This window comes from Suricata suricatta, chromosome 11 (assembly GCF_006229205.1).
Source record: "Suricata suricatta isolate VVHF042 chromosome 11, meerkat_22Aug2017_6uvM2_HiC, whole genome shotgun sequence".
NCBI classification, from domain to species: Eukaryota; Metazoa; Chordata; class Mammalia; order Carnivora; family Herpestidae; genus Suricata; species Suricata suricatta.
The window spans coordinates 52125295-52144015 of NC_043710.1; the positions used below are offsets into that span (position 1 = coordinate 52125295).

The following is an 18721-nucleotide window of genomic DNA, read 5'->3' on the forward strand; positions in this document are numbered from 1 at the left end:
ATGAGGACATCCACCCTACCAAATGCCAACACGACCTTCTCTACATTTCTGCTGACAGGCTTCCCAGGCTTGGAGTGGGCTCACCACTGGATCTCACTACCCATTTTTGTAGGATACTTGGTGGCCCTCGTAGGTAATGCTACCATCTTGCATCTGGTACGAACTGAGCCTTCTCTCCACCAGCCCATGTACTACTTCCTGGCCATCCTGGCTGTGACAGACTTGGGCCTGTGCATGTCTACACTGCCCTCAGTTCTGGGTGTGCTGTGGTTTGATGCCCGGGTAGTGGGCCTGGTGCCCTGTGTTCTGCAGCAGCACTTTCTACACTCCTTCTCCTTCATGGAGTCAGCGGTGCTCTTCGCTATGGCTCTGGACTGTCTGGTGGCCATCCGATTCCCACTGCGCTACGCATCAGTGCTCACAGGTCCTCGTGTGGCATTGGTTGGGGCTGTGCTGGGCGTGCAGAGTGCCGCTATCACTGCAGCACCCTCACTGCGCCTACTGATGTTTGACTACCGTCGCCCTGGGGCTCTCTCCCATGCTTACTGCCTTCACCAGGACATGATCCGCCTGGCCTGCTCTGATACATGTTTCAACAGACTCTATGGGCTGTGCATCATCATGCTGGCCATGGGCTCTGATGTCCTTTTCATCTTGCTCTCCTACACTATCATCCTCCACAGCGTGCTGGCCATCGTCTCTGCCGGGGAGAGGCTCAAGGCACTCAACACATGTGTCTCGCACATCCTGGCCGTGCTCTGCTTCTATGTGCCTGTGCTAGGCCTGTCCATCGTGCACAGGTTTGGACACCACACCTCGCCCTTGGTGCACATCCTCATGGGCACTGTGTCTGTGCTCTTCCCACCCCTGATGAACCCTGTTATCTACAGCATCAAGACCCAGCAGATCCGCAGGGCAATCCTCAAGGTGGTTTCACTGGGAAAGACACAGTGAAACATTGGGACTGGACTACAGCAATTCCAAATGAGGAAAACATGAAACCTTGTTTTTAGAGCCTTCATGCTGCAAAGCAAGTTCTGTTTACCTATCTTAGTTTGATCAGCTGATGGTACATCATGAATTGATTCTAATGTTAAAATCAAATAAAGTTGATGCTTATTACTACTTATGATTATACTTAAAAATATTTATCTGCTCCTTTCTTACATTAAAAAGAATGATCATATTTTTTACTTAAATGTTTGCATGTCCAAAGTGATTTTTGTGTTGTCTCCTCTACTGATTTGGTAGAACTTTAATTCTACAATAATGTCATTGATAATAAGTTACTCTGATGGTGTGGGAAATTTTTTTGGATTAACCTAAGAGTTGGCCATCATTCATCAAAATATAATATTTCTACTATATACCTTCACCAGGGATAACTTATTCTTAGATCTAAGAGGAACTTTCCAATGTTGCTTATTTTGTTCATTTCATAGTCTGGGACAAAACTAAGTTGAGGAGAGGCATAAAGGACTAATTTGTAACCAGATTTAGAAAAATTGAGGTTGGTTGTGTGTTTCTGATCTGAAGGTAGTGTAAAGATCTAACAAAAGTGTGTCCTTGAGTCACTAACCTAATAAAAGAACTACCAGATCTGAGTGCAAAATGCAGATTCCAAGGGCTGCTTCAATCATACTTTGCCAGTTTCAGCACAAGACAATTTCTGCTGTCCCCAAAGAACACAGGAATGTCACTGACCAATAAGGTTCAGAATATAAGACAATTACAAGAGTACTTTAGAAAATTCAGCAAATATATACTGGCATACACCTACATAAGATTATAGAGAAATACAATATATCCATGCACCTATACAAACATGAATCTATACTCAACTGCACTTTTTCCCTCAGATCTGGAGGTTCTTTCCTTGGGTTAGTTAAGGACATATCTCTGTCATATCACCACCTATGTGACTATACGTTCAATGGTAAATATATTTGTGGATACATGTTCATAGATTCATGCAAACTTGCAAACAAAATTCTCAAACAAGGAGCATCATTATGTATACATCAACACACACTTGCACATGCAGGCACATTTCATATACACATTTATATAAATTTACACACTAGCTAATGCACATAAAAGCATGCTCACATAGATGTGTATGTTCACACATCCACATGCACATGCACCATCTAGTTCTATATTTTCTCAGAGTTTGACTGATGGCTCCGCAGAGAGCATCTCCTAGGATCCTCTGCTCTTGGCCTCATTACTCCTATAGGCCTAAAGGCAGCACAGTCTTCTGAGACTGGTTTGCCTGTGTCTCCCAGGGGACTGACTGGCACAACTGGGGGAAGGAGAAGGTTAGAGCTGAAGTCATGATAAAGAAGACCAGTCAGCCCCTCTTTCCAGGTAGTGAGCTGGGGTTCTGGCCTGTGACCAGCAGCTACCTTGAAGGGCAGGTGGATTTTCATAAGGGGGAGTGGAGTTGGCCTGGAAGTCTAGCCTGTGGGATAGGAGAATGGGAAATCTGTTCAGGTGAGCTGAACCTGGGGTTTTAGTTCTGAGATGCATGTCATTTCCAACACAGACTTTCTGTTCCCTTTTCCTCCTGCCATGAAAGACCCTTCCCGGCACAATGCGGATTTATCCAGAAACCCTCAGGCAGAGAAACATTTCAGTTTGTTTTACTCAACTCCTCTCTGTTAATTCAGGAAACTTGAGACAAGAAACCTCCATTTTGTCCCCAAATCCAAATCTTTTTAAACCAGATATTTAATTCTCTCTTTAAATCTTTGTTTCTTAGGACAATTTACCCTTCTCTCCTTCATTTTCCACACCAATAGTTTTTGTCCCCTCTGTCCCATGCAGACAGCCACATAACCTGTGGGGCCTGGTCCCCCTCAACCCCAGCTCCTCGATGACCTGTGCTTTTCATTGTCCTTCACCACTGCCTGCTGACTGATGCCGTCGCCCATTTAACCCCAGCTTCCTTATTTAGCCTCTGTCCAGGCTTTCCTTGCTCTCCTTGTTAACTGCACTTTTGGCAATGTGGCTTGGCAAGTCACTTGAAATGCCAACTTCCCATTCTCTCAAGCTGTAAAAGGTGTAAGAGTGGGTTGTTTTGAGTATTTTGAGCATAAGGCCTGCTTTAGACTCTTATAATATTTCTGACTCAACCCACACACCTCATTCATCAGCATGGATCTCAGAACGCCTATAATAACAGCTATTCATATTCAATGAGGTAAAAGGATAGCACATTATTTTTGTCTTCAGAGAGACTCTTATCTGATAGAAGAAGACAAAGTTCTTCCACCACTACCTGCTCCAAGCTCCCAGCTGGAATATATCACCATACATCAATATGCACTTTCTTTCCTGTTCCTTCCCTCCCTGTGTCCCTTCCTTTTATTAAGGCCTGGTGACATGACTTAATAAAATATAGGCTCTGAGTCTTCCTTGGACGACTAACAAACAACTAAACACAATACATGGTACTGAGGGCTACCGTAGACACGGGTGCTGGTGCAGGAAGTGATTAACCACATCCCAGTGTGAGGAAGCCATCCCAGGACTGACATCTGAGCCACGTTACTCAACCACGGTGCACGTTGTACTTGTTAGAAAATATCATTTTTAGTGGAACTGAATGCTGAAGTGCTGAAGAAAGGAAAAGCAGGAGTGGAAAGCTAACCATAAGAAAAACAAAACAAAAAAGCACAGGAATGACCAGGAAGAAAATGACACGTTAGGGCATGCCAGGATTTACAGACCAGTCAAGTTAAGAAGCTAAATCTCCCTGGGGTTTCATCAGCACCAAGAAGTGTGCCATTCAAAGAGGATGCACATATAGGATACAAAGACTTTTCTTTTCATCCTCAACCATAGTAGCGGGGGAGCAAAACTCACTGTTCTCTTACTAATTTGAACTAATTTGATGGAGGATGTTCGGGGATGACTCTCCCTCCACCAGACCATTTTGAAGCACCAGGGGGATCCCATGCATTTTAGAATCAAGTCTCTTCTCTTTTTTTTCTTGGTGTCTCCAAAATTAATACACTGGCCAACAGACAATGAAAATGACAAGCCCAAAGTGTAGGCTGGATCCCAGACCACTTCTCCCTTCCCACAGCCCGTGTCACCAACCGTCGTATTCTCTCACAAGCTGGTGGGCTTCCTTTGACATGGTGGGTGATACTCTGTACTGGCAGTTCTACATAGGGACTCACTTGCCAAGCAAACATTTTTTGTTTGTTTGTTTGTTTTTAATGATCACAGGTGCTTGTGGAAAGCAGCAGCAGTGTCCCTGGTGGATCAGGAAGCAGGAGTAAATACTGTCTCAGTGGCATTCCAGACAATGAATGGCTCAATGTAAAAAGACTGGCATAAAGAAACAAAGTTGATTTCTTCAATCTAGAAAATTGTAGGCAATTAAGAAATTGCTTACTTGCAAATAAAAAGAAAAAGAATAACCTATAAGGATGGGGAGAGAAAGGCCTGACTGAAAAATGATTATATAAAATGTAAATTCCTGTGGCAATGAGAAAGAATGAAATATGGCCATTTGTAGGAAAGTGGATGGACCTTGAGGGTGTCATGCTAAGCGAAATAAGTCAGGCATAGGACAGATACCATATGTTTGCACTCATAGGTCTAACAGGAGAACAGGAGAAATCTAATGGAGGACCTGGGGGAGGGGAAGAGAAAAAGAAAGTTGGGGAGAGAGAGGGATGCAAAACTTGAGAGGCTATTGAATACTGGAAAGGAACTGAGGGTTGAAGGGGAAGGGGGAGTGGGAGAAAAGAGGTGGTGGTGATGGAGGAGGTCACTTGTGGGGAAGAGCACTGGGTGTTGTATGGAAACCAATTTGACAATAAACTATTCTTTAAAAAATTTTTTAAAATAATAAAAAAATAAAAATAAAATGTAAATGCCTGACTTTCATTGACATTATTATTATCATTATTTCACCTGCAATAGTAACAGTTACTGGAAGTGTATTGTGCACTAACTGCTCCATGCAGGTTCACTTGTTTAAGCTTCAACAAGCCTGTGGCTACATGTTATAATGATTCTCTGCTTTACAGATGGGGAATTGAGAGCCCCTCGGAACGTGACTGAGCCCGGATTCTAACCAAGGCAATCTGGTTCCATAGTCTGCAACTCTACCTTTTATCCACACTGCTCTGAACTTCCAAAATGCATAAGAGGAAAACCTGGGAGCAATAAACAAGGTACACAACTGTAAATGAATACTCAACTCTAAGTAATCCAAGGAATTGCTAAACTCATATCAGAATCCTATGCACTATAAAAGGAAGAAAGTGAATTAGACTACTAATATGCAGAGTTGAAGAATGGAAGATCAAGCTTAAAGGGACAATATACCCCAAATACTAGTTAGAAAAGCAGTCAGGCTCAGAGTAACAGCAGCATAAATGGTTCCTGGTCAAGGAACGCCTATGTCACCACTGAAGTCTATCCCTCAGAGAGAAGCCATGGGTCTTCACTGAAGACCCAATGTCTCCCACAATGGCCAATATTGTTTTCTTATAGCTGGTGATTACTGGGTACTTTATAAGACTCTTCTATATACATTATTATGTTTAGTCCCCTTATTTTTTTCTGTATACTATCTATTTCCATTTTACATATTTAAACATAGAGCCCACGAAAAAGTAGAAATTAGGAACTTAAAAACATGTTTACAGACTTAACTGTATCCCATCTTTCAGTACCTCCAACTTCCTCATTGCTCATATATTTGCCCCAATGTTACATTTTTTTGTTTGTTTCCAGTAGACCTGATTTCTTTTTTTAATAAGAAAAATTTTTAATGTTTTTTTTTTGAGAGAGACAGAGTACAAATGAGAGAAGGGCAGAGAGAGACAGAGACATAGAATCTAAAGCAGGATCCAGGCTCTGAGTTGTCAACACAGAGCGTGATGTGGGGCTTGAACTCATGAACAGTGAGATCATAACATGAGCCAAAGTTGGATACTAAACCTACTGAGCCACTCAGGCATCCCAAGATCTGATTTCTATACTTGATGAGAGAGATATCATTTTCTTCCTCTCTCATTTTTCTTTCTAAAACATAGATTTTGACTGATCTTTCATCCTGAGATCAGAAATTTTCTCATAGATGCACCTTCTTAGTTTGTAGAGATCTCTGCCTCTCTCAACAGATACATCTCTTGGAGAGTGTCAATAAATGCACATTGCCTTCCCAGGCAGGGTTGCAGAAAGTATCAGCACTATTGATGTGGAACATCATGGATAAAGATTTTTGGTTTTGTATGTGCAGTTTCAAAAACATGGTCTGAAGGGACCATACTCCAGGACTACAGCCCATCATTCCCATTAACAGAGTAAGTATTGATTAATCAAGCGGTCATGTGTGAATTGACAACAGGAAAGGAATTCTCCAATGGGCAGAATATTTCTTTCCATTAATAGAAATTCCAGTGGGTTCTTTTCATTAACTTTAAAAACATGGACATTTTCTGTGCTTTCCCCCATGATGTGTAAGAGCCAAAGGGATCATCCGGAAGGTTGAAGAAAGAACATAGAGAACTGAGCCCATTTTAGAGATGCTTAATCAGTAAAACTAGATAAGGTTGTGTTTCCAGTGGAGAGCAGTCTTTGATGCTACTTGCAGTGGCAGAGATGGGCAGTTAGTCTCTGTATCTCCTAATCAATTCTATGCTAACATTGAAGTAATTTTATTCTTAACCCCCATCCCCATTGGCTCCTTGAAATCCAACATCTTCTAACAAGGAATTTATAGGATATCTGGTAGATTACAGCTCTCTTTGTCTAGTGTCCTTTCAATGATGTCTTTTTAATACTACAGAATACTCTCTCTTGATGGAGACGCGGAAAACAATTGGTAGGAGACAATTCCTACCAAAAACACCTAGTAAAACCACTCTGGATTAGTTTTAAATATGAATGTTAAAATACTCTACCAGATTCCCTTATTCTGGAGATATATCTACTTGCACGTATGACTCCACATTTTTGTTCAGCATCGAAGACCAAAAGGTACTGGTCATAAATGAGAGGAAAGACATGAGTTGTCAGATCCTATAAGGCAGAGGAAACGGCAGGCACCCAGTCTCCAATAACCTTTATGTGTCTCACCCCGGGTTGGATCTCTGGCACCTGCCTTGGTCAAAGTCCCTGGACTCCAGACATAGGAAAATGTTCAACAGCAGTCAATTCATCCCCAAATATTTCCTTCTGACTGGTCTCCCTGGTCTGGAGGCCCTGTACCCTTGGTTTATCTTCCCATTCTGCTCCATATACCTGGTGGCCCTGGTGGGCAATAGCCTGGTCCTGGCAGTGATCAGGAAAAACACCATTCTGCACCAGCCGATGTACCTTTTCCTAGCTATGCTGGCCTTTGCAGAACTGGGTGTCTCTGCTTCGACACTACCCACTGTGTTGGGCATCTTCCTTTTTGGTGCCAATGAGATCTGCTTTGAAGCCTGCCTATTGCAGATGTTCTCCATACATTCATTTTCCATCATGGAGTCAGGAGTTCTGCTGGCCATGTCGGTGGACCGCTTTCTGGCCATCTACAACCCACTGAGGTACACGGCCATCCTGACCGGTCCCCGTATTGCTGGTACCGGTGCCGCACTTGGACTAAAGAGTGTGATGCTCATGTTCCCACTGCCCTTCCTCCTGAAGCGTCTGCCCTTCTGTGGCCACAATGTTCTCTCCCATTCCTACTGCCTTCACTCAGATCTAATCCAGCTGCCCTGCGGGGACACACGCCCCAACAGCATTCTGGGGCTCTGCATCGTCACTTCCACTTTTGGGCTGGACTCGCTGCTCATCGTCCTCTCTTATGTGCTGATCCTCTACACCGTGCTGGATATCACCTCTGGTGAGGGAAGGCAGAAGGCCCTTAACACATGTGTTTCACACATCTGTGCGGTGCTCGTGTACTACGTGCCCATGATCAGCGTAGCTCTGGTGCACCGCTTCATGAAGCATGCGGCACCTACGGTCCGTCTACTCCTCGCCAATGTCTATCTTCTGGTGCCTCCTGTGCTCAACCCCATCATCTACAGTGTTAAGACGAAGCAGATTCGCCAGGGACTAATCCAACTCATTCGTCAAAGAAAATAAAAAGGGAATTGGGGCTGATGAGATGGTCACTATCAGCCAGTCAGTTTCATCACCAAAAATGGTCCGGAGAAGCACAGAGTACTCATCACTTTATCAAGTTAGAAAGTTTGGTAAGGCTGCGTGTTGATGTAGGTATTGAGAACCTGCATTTTATATACAAGATATCATAATGTAAATCAGTACTGGATAGTATTTTGTCAACTATTTTGTTGTGTCAACATAAAATGTACCTACTCTCTAACCCAGAAATACCAATTTTTAGCATGGCCTTCGATCTACACTCTGATACTTCTTTACGAACACAGAGATGTGAATGAGAATTTTCACTTCAGCAACATCTGAAATAAAATAATAAAAGAAAAATGAACTGGCTGTCAATAGGTAGATAGTTAAATGAGTTAGGATCTGGCCATACCATGGTGTATACTAGTTTTTTAAAAAAATCCAGGGAGTGCCTGGGTGGCTCAGTTGGTTAAGTGTCTGACTTCAGCTCAGGTCATGATCTCACGGTTCAAGCCCTGCGTCGGGCTCTGTGCTGACAGCTCAGAGCCTGGAGTCTGCTTTGGATTCTGTCTCTCTCTTCTCTCTGTCTTTCCCCTGCTTGCACTCTGTCTCTGTCTCTCTCAAAAATAAATAAACATTTAAAAAAAGAATAATGTTTCAACACTTCATTACAAAAATGTACATAACTATGTTTATATACATATATTTAAGTGTATACTGAAAACCTGCTCAAGCCTTGGGGCAATTGAACACAAACCTAGTACTAAGAACAAAGTCCTATAATTGAGAATAATCCCAGAAGGAACAGTTTTGTAAGTCAGGGGTCTGTATGGTTCCTGAGGAATATTGACTTAATTGACTTTGGGGAATAACACTAATTCCCTCTGCTAAGACCTCACTGGAAGAATCTGATACAGTGAAGTGGGAAGCAGAGAGCATAATTTGCTAATGCTAAGTACACTTAGTCAACTCAAGAACTTAAAATGTGAGGTTCCAGAAGCTGTGCTGAGTGGAAGTCCTTGCACACAGGGTGTTAGCAGGGAAGCATGGGAGGAGCAGATTCTAAGAGGCTTGCTGTCCTTGGTTGGGTAGGGGCCCGGATTTGCAAATGTCTGTCTCCTCCTCACAACACAACTTGCCCCCCATACTCGAATCCCATCAGAAATTCTAATTGCACATTTACTTTCTTGTTGTTTGTCTCATACCACACATCACAACTGTAACCAACTAGTTATCTTCGCACTGTTGTAATTTTTTATGTCCTTTATGTTTTAAGTTCAATAAGGCAGGACAATGTCTTTTCCTTCACCCCATCCACTATGTACAGAGGCCCCTCTAGTGCCTGGAATATACTAGCTCCTCAATAAATGTTTGGAAAATGAACAGAGTAATTACTGAATGAATGAATACAGGTCTACATACATTTCCTTGGCCTTATGTTAATATCACCCCCTTTTTTCTGTGTTCATATACTCCATTTGATGACACTGTATACTCATTAGCCTTTCTCTCCCCTCTGTTTCTGTATTAACTACAATTTTTGTCCCTCACTTACTTTTCCAGATTCTCTTTCCAAAGTTTAAAGAATATGCTCCTGCAAATATTAAGCCCTTTAATTTCTCAGTAAAACATTTCTGGTCTTTATGCCAAATTTACTCTCAGTCCCAGCATGTGTACTTAAGTTAAACATTCCCAGTAACACTGGGGAGACTTTCGGGGAAATGCACATGCTTTCATCTTTATCACGTATGGAAAATCTATGAAGTATTACTTAGTGATCAGAAAAGAATGAAATCTTGCCATTTGCAACAACACGGATGGAACTAGAGTATTATGCTAAGTCAGTCAGAGAAAGACAAACACCCAATGATTTCACTCATATGTGGAATTTAAGACACAAAATAGATGACCATATAAGATGCGGGGGGGAGAGAGAAGGGGAAACAAACCATAAAAGACACTTTATAATAGAGAACAAACTGAAGGTTGCTGTAGGGTAGGTGGGCGGAGGATGGCCTAGAAGGGTGATGGACATTAAGGAGGGCACTTGTTGGGATGAGTATTGGGTATTATATGTAAGTGATGAATCACTGAATTCTATTCCTGAAACTGTTAATATACTATATGTTAACTAAAATTTAAATAAATGAATGAACAAATAAATAAATAGAAAATCTATGGTGATATTTCAGATTTTTTATAATATGTGAGATAGAAATACACTTGAAAGGACATTTGAAAATAGGAAGAGGGTGTGTGAGGGTGTTATAGAAGTTATATCTGCGATATATTTTACGAATCTACAAAACTCCCTAAAGTAAGTTGTTCACATTATACAGGGATGATGGCTCATGAAAAGAGATTTGAATTCATATATATATGAATATTTATATTTTATAAAATTTATTTATTTTTTTAATTTTTTTAATGTTTTTATTTATTTTTGAGAGACAGAGCACGAGCAGGGGAGGGTCAGAAAGAGAGAGAAACACAGAATGTGAAGCAGGCTCCAGGCTCTGAGCTAGCAGTCAGCACAGAGCCCAACGCAGGGCTCAGACCCACAAACCATGAGATCATGACCTGAACTGATGCCAGATGCTTAACCGACTGAGCCACCCATGCGCTCCTAATTTATATAATTTAAGTTTCCTCATTTATATTATTTAAAATTCCTCATCCTTAAACGCCTTGGTAATCTATCTCAAAATGTGATGAAGACTAATTCAAATTTGAATATGGGTTCATTTTTTCCTTATAGGTTTTAGATAAACGATTTTTACAAGCTTTCATGTATATGGTTTCTTTATTCTTCTCTTGAGAATATCTCCATGCTGCTCATAATTCTACTTTATTTTCCCCTTTGTAAACATACCCATTTGGTCTAGTTGTCATTCTCCCTTTTCCATCTCTGTTCCTGCAATAGTGTGGTGTCGCCCCCTAGGGGAGGGATCACACTGGGGCTTTTTTTTCTCTTTCTCAGAGACCCTGGAATCCAGGTTAGCATTTCATGGTGTTCATATGTTACTCCCTGCCCAGAATAGGGCTCGGGTCATGATTTCATGGTTTGTGGATTTGAGCCCTGTGTCAGGCTCTGCATGGATGTTGCAGAGCCTGCTTGGGATTTTCTCTTTCACCCTCTCTCTGTCCCTCCTCTGCTCATGCTCTTTCTCCCTCAAAATAAATAAATAAACTTAAAAAAATTATCACTCGTATTGGATATTAAGGATTGGGGGAAATTAGTTTCTCACTGTGACAGAAGATTTTGCTACATAATATTAACATTTCCTCTTCTTGGAAAGTAAAAGATAAACTATCATATTAAGACATTTAGGTTATTAAAGAAGGATATTTTGTGTTTTGTAATGGTATGAAAACAAGAAGAATGCCTTCTAATATTGATCAAACTCACTATTACAACTTGCTCAAATTTGTCTATTAGAAAGAATCTAGGATTTTCTTTGGTCTTTGAATTGTGACGGGTTTTAGAAGTGGTCATGGGTGCAGAGGTGGAATTGAGCCTTTCTGTTCATCATCCAAGAAGCCAATGGGTCCAAAGCATTGCATACCTATTGTTTTTCTCACTCCAAGACATATCAATAATACAACTTAGACTGCAACCAGGGGCATTTATTCTGTTACAAAGAGGTAATTATCAGGATGCATTATATTACATGTTTGCTAAGAACAGAGGGGGGACTCCCATGTAAGCTATGCCTAATGTACAATTTAAATTTTTAATAAATGGAAATGTGTATTTACCAGGAGCCTTGGAAAACATTTAAATGGCTGATTTGTCCTGTTTCTTTATTCTCTACTTAATTTTCCAGTAAACAGAGCTGTGAAATTGTTTTATTTCTAGCCTTTTACTTAAAGAAATTGTGTTTCTCTCCAGTGTACAAGCAGACCTACTCCATTCACATTTTAGCAACAAATAAGAATTTGGCCCACATCTGAGCATCTGCTTTGTTAATATTTATTTTTAAAATATATTTATTTTGAGAGGGAGAGAGAGAGAACAGGTATGTGCCCAATCAAGGAGGGGCAGGGAGAGGAGGGCGAGAATCCCAAGCAGGCTGTGCCTGACGCCCACCTGACTGACCCCAGGCAGTGATACCACAACCTGAGCCAAAACCAAGACTTGGATGCTTAACCAGCTAAACCACCGGCACCTCTGAGCGTCTGCTGGAAAGAAGACAGGAGTGAACTGTTCTAACCCTGTTTTAGAATTCTGCTGATGGCAGAGACGGCGGACAGTGCCCACATCTACATGAGAACTTCCCTATTTTATTGACCTAGGTTTAAAAGCCAAGTTTCCCTACCTCTGAACTCAAAGTTAAATTTGTGGGTATTTAAGACACATTTTATGTCATAACAAACACTCATGGAGAATGTCAGTGACTGGTCAAAGTAAGTTTAAGGTGTTTCAAGAGCCTGAGGGAACCATATAATATTTCAGAGTTCTGGTATACAATAAGAAAACCTAAGCTCCTCATGTGCAGGAGTAATCTACTAAACCTGAAAGAAATATCACACAGTTAGACATTAACATTGTGGACTGGTTTTTTATTTGTTTTTCTCTTGGGTTTCTTTGCCTGCTTACTTTGATCTATCACACACCAAGCCCATTGGTCCAACCTTATGGAAGGCCTGGTTTCCCTTCGGAAGATAACAGAGGTCTCTCACTACTGTTCCATTGCTGCCATTTTCATTTTCACTGGAAGTAAAACTATGGAAAGATTAAAAAGAAAATGAAAAGCATTTCCCCTAAAAGCAGCAGCTTATATCCGATAGACAGATAAGGAGATAGATAATTTTGGCTAACCCAAAAAAAAAATATATATGAATGATCATCTTAAAATGTATAAAAGGTATATAAAAATAAATTCTACACACGTGGCACAAATTCTTTTGTGATAGAGTAAACTAAAATGTGTGTGGTGTATGTTTTATCTATGTGGAGTATTAGGATTTTGCTAGTTTCAATGTATTATGGAAAAACGTTATATGAAATGTGGAGTTTGAAAAGTATGTCTGATACTCCAATATTCTTAGCCTTATTTGAAATAGAGGTTATACAATTCCTTTTTTTTTTTTGATAGCAGAAAATTGTAGCCTCCATTTTTTAAAACATAATTCCATCTTGGGGCACCTGGGTGGCTCAGTCCAACTTAGGTTTAGGTCATGGTCTCACGGTTGGTCGGTGTGAGCCCTGCATTGGTCTTTGTGCTGACAGCTCAGAGCCTGGCACCTGCTTTGCATTCTGTGTCTCCCTCTCTCTCTGCACCCTCCCCCTGCACTCTGTCTCTCTCTCTCTCAAAAATAAATAAACATTAAAGATTTTTCAAATAAAAAGTATAATTCCACCTCAATGCTTCACCTAAAATATACTGATCTCAGTGAGAGTTTTATGTAAAAGTTATTGCAAAAATTGAAAAAAATTGTGGGCAAATATTTCTCATGGAAACATTGCAAATATATCTCATGCCATTAGTTTCAAGGATATAAAATGTGTCTTTCTGAGAAAGGTGTGAAATGTCCTTAGTACAACTTACTTGAGAAAAATAGTAAATAAATACAAACTCTAATTTTCATATATTTGCTGAGAGAGAGAGGGTATCCTTAAAGATATGAGTGTTAAGGGTGCTGAATTCTAAAGGAAAACTTGACCAAAAGTATCCTAAAACCCAATCTCATTTTTTACTTATTTGTTTTGAGAGGGAGACAGCTAGAGAGAGCCAAGGAGGGGCAGACAGAAAGAGAATCCCAAGCAGGCTCCACCTTGTCAGCACAGAACCCTACTCAGGACTCAAACGCACAAATCATGAGATCATGACCTGAGCTGAAACCAAGAGACGCTTAACTGACTGAGCCACCCAGGTGCCCCTCACAATCTCAATTTATAATGGAAAACAAAACCTCCCTTACACATAAATTTCTGCTAAATGTTTGAAACAGACATTAACATCTGGGGGAAAATATACCAATATCCCAAATTCAGCTCAGTGTCCTTAAGTGTCATCCAGTGACCTTATATCTTAGCTTCTCTTCTTCAGTTCTTCTTCAGTTCTGCTTTGTCTTCTCACCCAATGACCATCTCTTGGATCTCTACTAGCCTGTTTTCTGATTGTTTTTATCTCCCGAACTCCCTCATTTTCTTATTCACTCAAGATTTCTTTGATGTTAGTAAGGCCGTGTCTCACTCAATCCCTCCATCTTCTCCAAGTCTCTCAGCTCACTGCTGCCTTCAAATATATCTGGATCTAATCCATCCACATATCAGTGCATTTCCACACTAATTACACAAAACTCTCCTCTCTTGTTAAAACAACAGCACAAAAAGTCTCTTTTGAGAACAACTTTTAAAAGTCTTATCAAAAATGGAGCATGGTGGGTTTTCAAGCCAAATCTTTTTTTCCCCTTGTTGGCCAAAAAATTAGCCAATGAACCAGTCATCTAAAATTAAATAATCAAAACTCATTAGCTCAGCAATTTTTAAAATTTTTTCTTTAATGTTTACTTATTATTGAGACAGAGAAAAACACAGCATGAATGGGGGAGGGGCAGAGAGAGAAGGAGACACAGAATCCATAGCAGGCTCTGGGCTCTGAGCTAGCTGTCAGCACAGAGCCCGATGCAGGCCTCGAACTCATGAACTGTGAGATCTTGACCTGAGCCAAAGTCAGGCACTTAACTGACTGAGCCACCCAGGTGCCCCAAACACCACTGATGTTTTATGGCTACCATCGACTCTGTGCCCTGCTCCTTACTTGTTATCTGCATATTTATAAAAGTGATAGCTGATAGTAGATTGATATATTCTTTCTCCAGGATACAATTGTCCTATAATTGTTATAATAATAGCTTACTCTTATAATGCACTTTTTATAAACCAGACATTTCTGTACATAAATTACTTATGTCAATTATTTTATTCTTGTAGTAGATATTTATGATGATGATGATGATGTTCACTTAAGATAGATACTGACTCTATGCCATTGCTTCTTTCCCTTAAGGGTCCCCAGACACCAAGAAAGAGTGACGAAATTACCTGGGCACTTGCTCCTCAGGGAACCAAGTCTCTCTCCATCAGGAAAGATAATTATTAATAGACATTTGGGGATGATATGAATTTCAGTGATCCCTTCTGAGGATGCGTGAGGCAGGAGGCACGAAGTGTGGGCATGCTGATGGTCACTGGCTGCTAAAAGCTCACATTCAATACTCAGAGCACCCTGAGGTGAGTATTTACATTTCTATCTTTAAAAATAAAGAAAAGAGCTTCATGACGCTTCAGTAGGTAAAGCTGCCCTGTGCACAGAATTCACCTCCATTTCTGTCCTCTGTCAAGAAGGTAGTATTCACTGTACCATATTCTCCTCTCTCAGCTAACTTGTTGTATGCTATTACAATGGAGTAAACAATCCCCCCTTTCCTCCTCAAACCTGAAATATTCTTGTCATATGAATCTGAAACTGAGAGATATTGTTGCCTTTTTAAGATCATTTTGAAGGAGACGCGAGCCTTGCTTGGCTGGGGAGACTTTGGAGGTCGAGGACAAAAAGGATGCAAAGAAGCAAAAGGAATAAAGATAGAGAGATAGAGGGAGGGAGAATGGAAAGAGAAGATTGATGATAACAGGAGAGGAAAGAGTCTAGTCGCAGGTGTCCCTTGAGATTTGTGCCTTCCAATATCAGGCCATCAGGGTGGCATCAACTAGAAGTAGGGAGCCACCGACTTTTAGGATCAAGGGTCTAGTGAAGCCTTACACAGGATAAACAGCACTCAACCCTGAGGCAGACCAACTTTAGTCCTTGGAAAAGGTAAGAAAGACATGTTGAACTTTGGAATGAGAGGAGAGAACATCTGTTTCCCTCAGCTAGTGGGAAACCCAAGTGTACTCCAGGTCCCTCAGCTGTGGGGAGTTCTGACAAGTATGATCTTGTCTTGAGGTCAATAACTTCTCCTTAATGTCCCTACCCAAAGTTATAACTCAGCGCCCAGCAGCTTCTCCTAAGCTAATGCTTGCTGAGACAACCGCATAGGACCATGGCAGGTGCACAGGGATCCAGACAGGCCGTGGGCTTTTCTCATTTTGCTTTTCCCCTTTCTTATTTTTGTGAAAGTGCAGTTTATGAAAAAAGCACTGATTTTAACACCCTAGGCACATCCATGGTTTCATTCTCTCTGTGTTTTCTCTTATCCGTTGTTAGAGTGCAGCCCTGTGCACCTGCCCCAGCAGTCACTGTTCCCTGCATCCTATTCCCTCAACCTTTCCAGTTAGCCTGGGAAAATTTTAATTCCTCAGGCTTCAGGCCATCACTTCCCATGGAAAGCTTTCCCTGACTTCTAAGAATAAATTTGGTTTTTCCTCTAGGTCCCTCCCATTGTATCCTGAACTTTTTTCCTCTCTTTCTTTTTCTTTTTTCGTAGCACTTAATATAATTTTAACTAGATAAGAGAGAATGCTTTGGGTATGCAATGACTGAGCCTGCATATATGTGGGAGAGGATGTGTCCTTTGACCCATGGTTAAAAGTTGCAGAGATTTTCTGAGTAGAACCAGGACTGTGTCTCCAGGGTCCTGCGCAGTACACAGCATGAAGGGGAGTGAGCTGGGTGCTTATATGTGTGTATGCTCTCCGCAGTTTGCTGAGGAGTGGAGGGGGTAAGCTAACTAGTAATTTCTGACAACAACCAGGAAGGCTTTTTCTTTGTAAATAACAATGGAATTGGTATAATTTGGAATGAAGATAAAACCTGGAGCCAAGATAGAGAAGATGAACTGTATGGAGAAAGGGGTCTTTAAAATGTAAGCTTTGGTTGCATTATGTGTGGAGACTCAAGCCTATAAAAGGTTGAATGCCATAATTCTTCCATTTGTTCTGTTTTTTTTATTCAGAACAGCTGCTTTGCCATTTCCTGACATTTTTTTTAATGTTTTTAAATTTATTTTTGAGAGAGAGAGAGACAGAGCATTAGCAGGGAAGGGGCAGAGAGAGAGGGAAACACAGAATCCGAAGCAGGCTCCAGGCTTTGAGCTGTAAGCACAGAGCCCAACGTGGGGCTAGAACTCACGAACCGTCAGATGCCCAACCGACTGAGCCACCCAGGTGCCCCTGTCATATCTTATTTTAAAAACTTGTTCTAAATCCAGTTGTTTAATGAAATCTATGTGAAGTTGGCTATGTCTGTGTTCCGTTGTCCCACAGAATACTGTATAACTGGTGTGTCTGTAATAGCTAACCACTTTTGTAAAACTAATGAAATTAATTTAACAAGTCATCCATTTATGTCTTAATTTTTAGTCATGTCACTTCTTGGGTGGGTATCACCTTACCCTGCAGAGAAGGACTGAATAATAACCAGCATTTAAGAGTGAGGTCCCCATAAGTTCAGCAGTGGCTGAGTGGAGAATTATCATCAGGAAATATACAAACAAGACTTCAGCAAGTGTGGAAATATGTGCATATGAAGTACGTGAGCAAGGGTGTGTGTGTGTGTGTGTGTGTGTGTGTGTGTGCACGCACACATGTATATTTTGGAGGGGAGTGGTCAGGGGTAATTAATTTAAAACACTTCCAGAGGTCCTTCCTGCCCAGCAGTCCATAATTCTACTGAGATTCCTGTGCCATTTTGGACAGGGCTGGCCTTAAAAATGTACCCAGTTTAGGGAGATGGTTTTCTCCTCCCCCTTCTCCTCTCTTCCTCCCAGGCATGGGGGAAACTTCCTTGAAACTCTGTTTAGGTTCTCAGGGTTGTTGTTGCAGTGTATTCAAGGGTGCATCTGAGCCAGAAAGAAGGCCCAGTGGATCAGGTAGGTCATATTCGAGAACTGTGAGTCAAGAGATTATGTCTATCATCATGACAGAATATTTCCATCTGTATATCATCATGACAGATGATTTTCATGAACTTTAAAGTCTGCATACAAATCCATTAACCTTCATTCTTGCCTCAGTCTGACCTTCACACATCATCTTTTAAGCTGCTTCCTAATCCTTTTAAAGCACAGAGCAGCTTAACCCATGGTGGATCCAAACTCCATTTTTTTCTAGTTAATTTTCCAATCATTTGCTCCAGGCTGTGGTCACTGGCACTTCTTGACCTGGGTTTGGACCTCAATCATTCACATACCTATATTCATTCAACAGGCATGTATGGCTATGTTTATTTACTGTGTTCTTTGCCTTATGTCCATATTTATCAAAATATCTTTATTCACCAATTCCAGAGAGTAGCCCCCATCTTATCCTGAAATTGCCTCCACACACATACCTGTCTCCCTAGCAGCCAGGGTCAGGCATCTCCACTCCAAGATGAGACAGTAGTGTCTCCTTTAGCAGATCCAAGGGGAAGTACAACTTGGAGGTATCATTTTCTACCAGCCTTGAGCTTTTCTCTGATGGAAACTGTATCCTCTTTAATACTGGGAATTTCCTGATGGTGGCCATCTGTCAATTTTCAGGCAGGAGATCTTTGGTCACCTAAATCTGTGAGCTTTGTTTCCTTCTTCCCTCCCCTCAGTGTCCAGAAGTCCCTCCATTATCATGTGACCTCACTAGCTTGTTTCTAATTTTTAAGGTAACACTGATCCCACATGATGAGATTTCACC

At 41.2% G+C, this 18721-nt stretch overlaps 2 protein-coding genes across 2 annotated transcripts; both read left to right on the top strand.

Moving 5' to 3' along the window:
- Positions 1-954, top strand: LOC115306964 (olfactory receptor 51L1-like). Its single transcript, XM_029957574.1, has one exon. It carries the CDS (start codon positions 1-3, stop codon positions 952-954), a length of 954 nt encoding a protein of 317 aa, XP_029813434.1.
- A 6213-nt stretch (positions 955-7167) lies between these two features.
- LOC115272177 (olfactory receptor 51I1-like) lies at positions 7168-8103 on the top strand. Its single transcript, XM_029915234.1, has one exon. The coding sequence runs from the start codon at positions 7168-7170 to the stop codon at positions 8101-8103; it is 936 nt and encodes a 311-aa protein (XP_029771094.1).
- The last annotated feature ends 10618 nt before the right edge of the window (positions 8104-18721 follow it).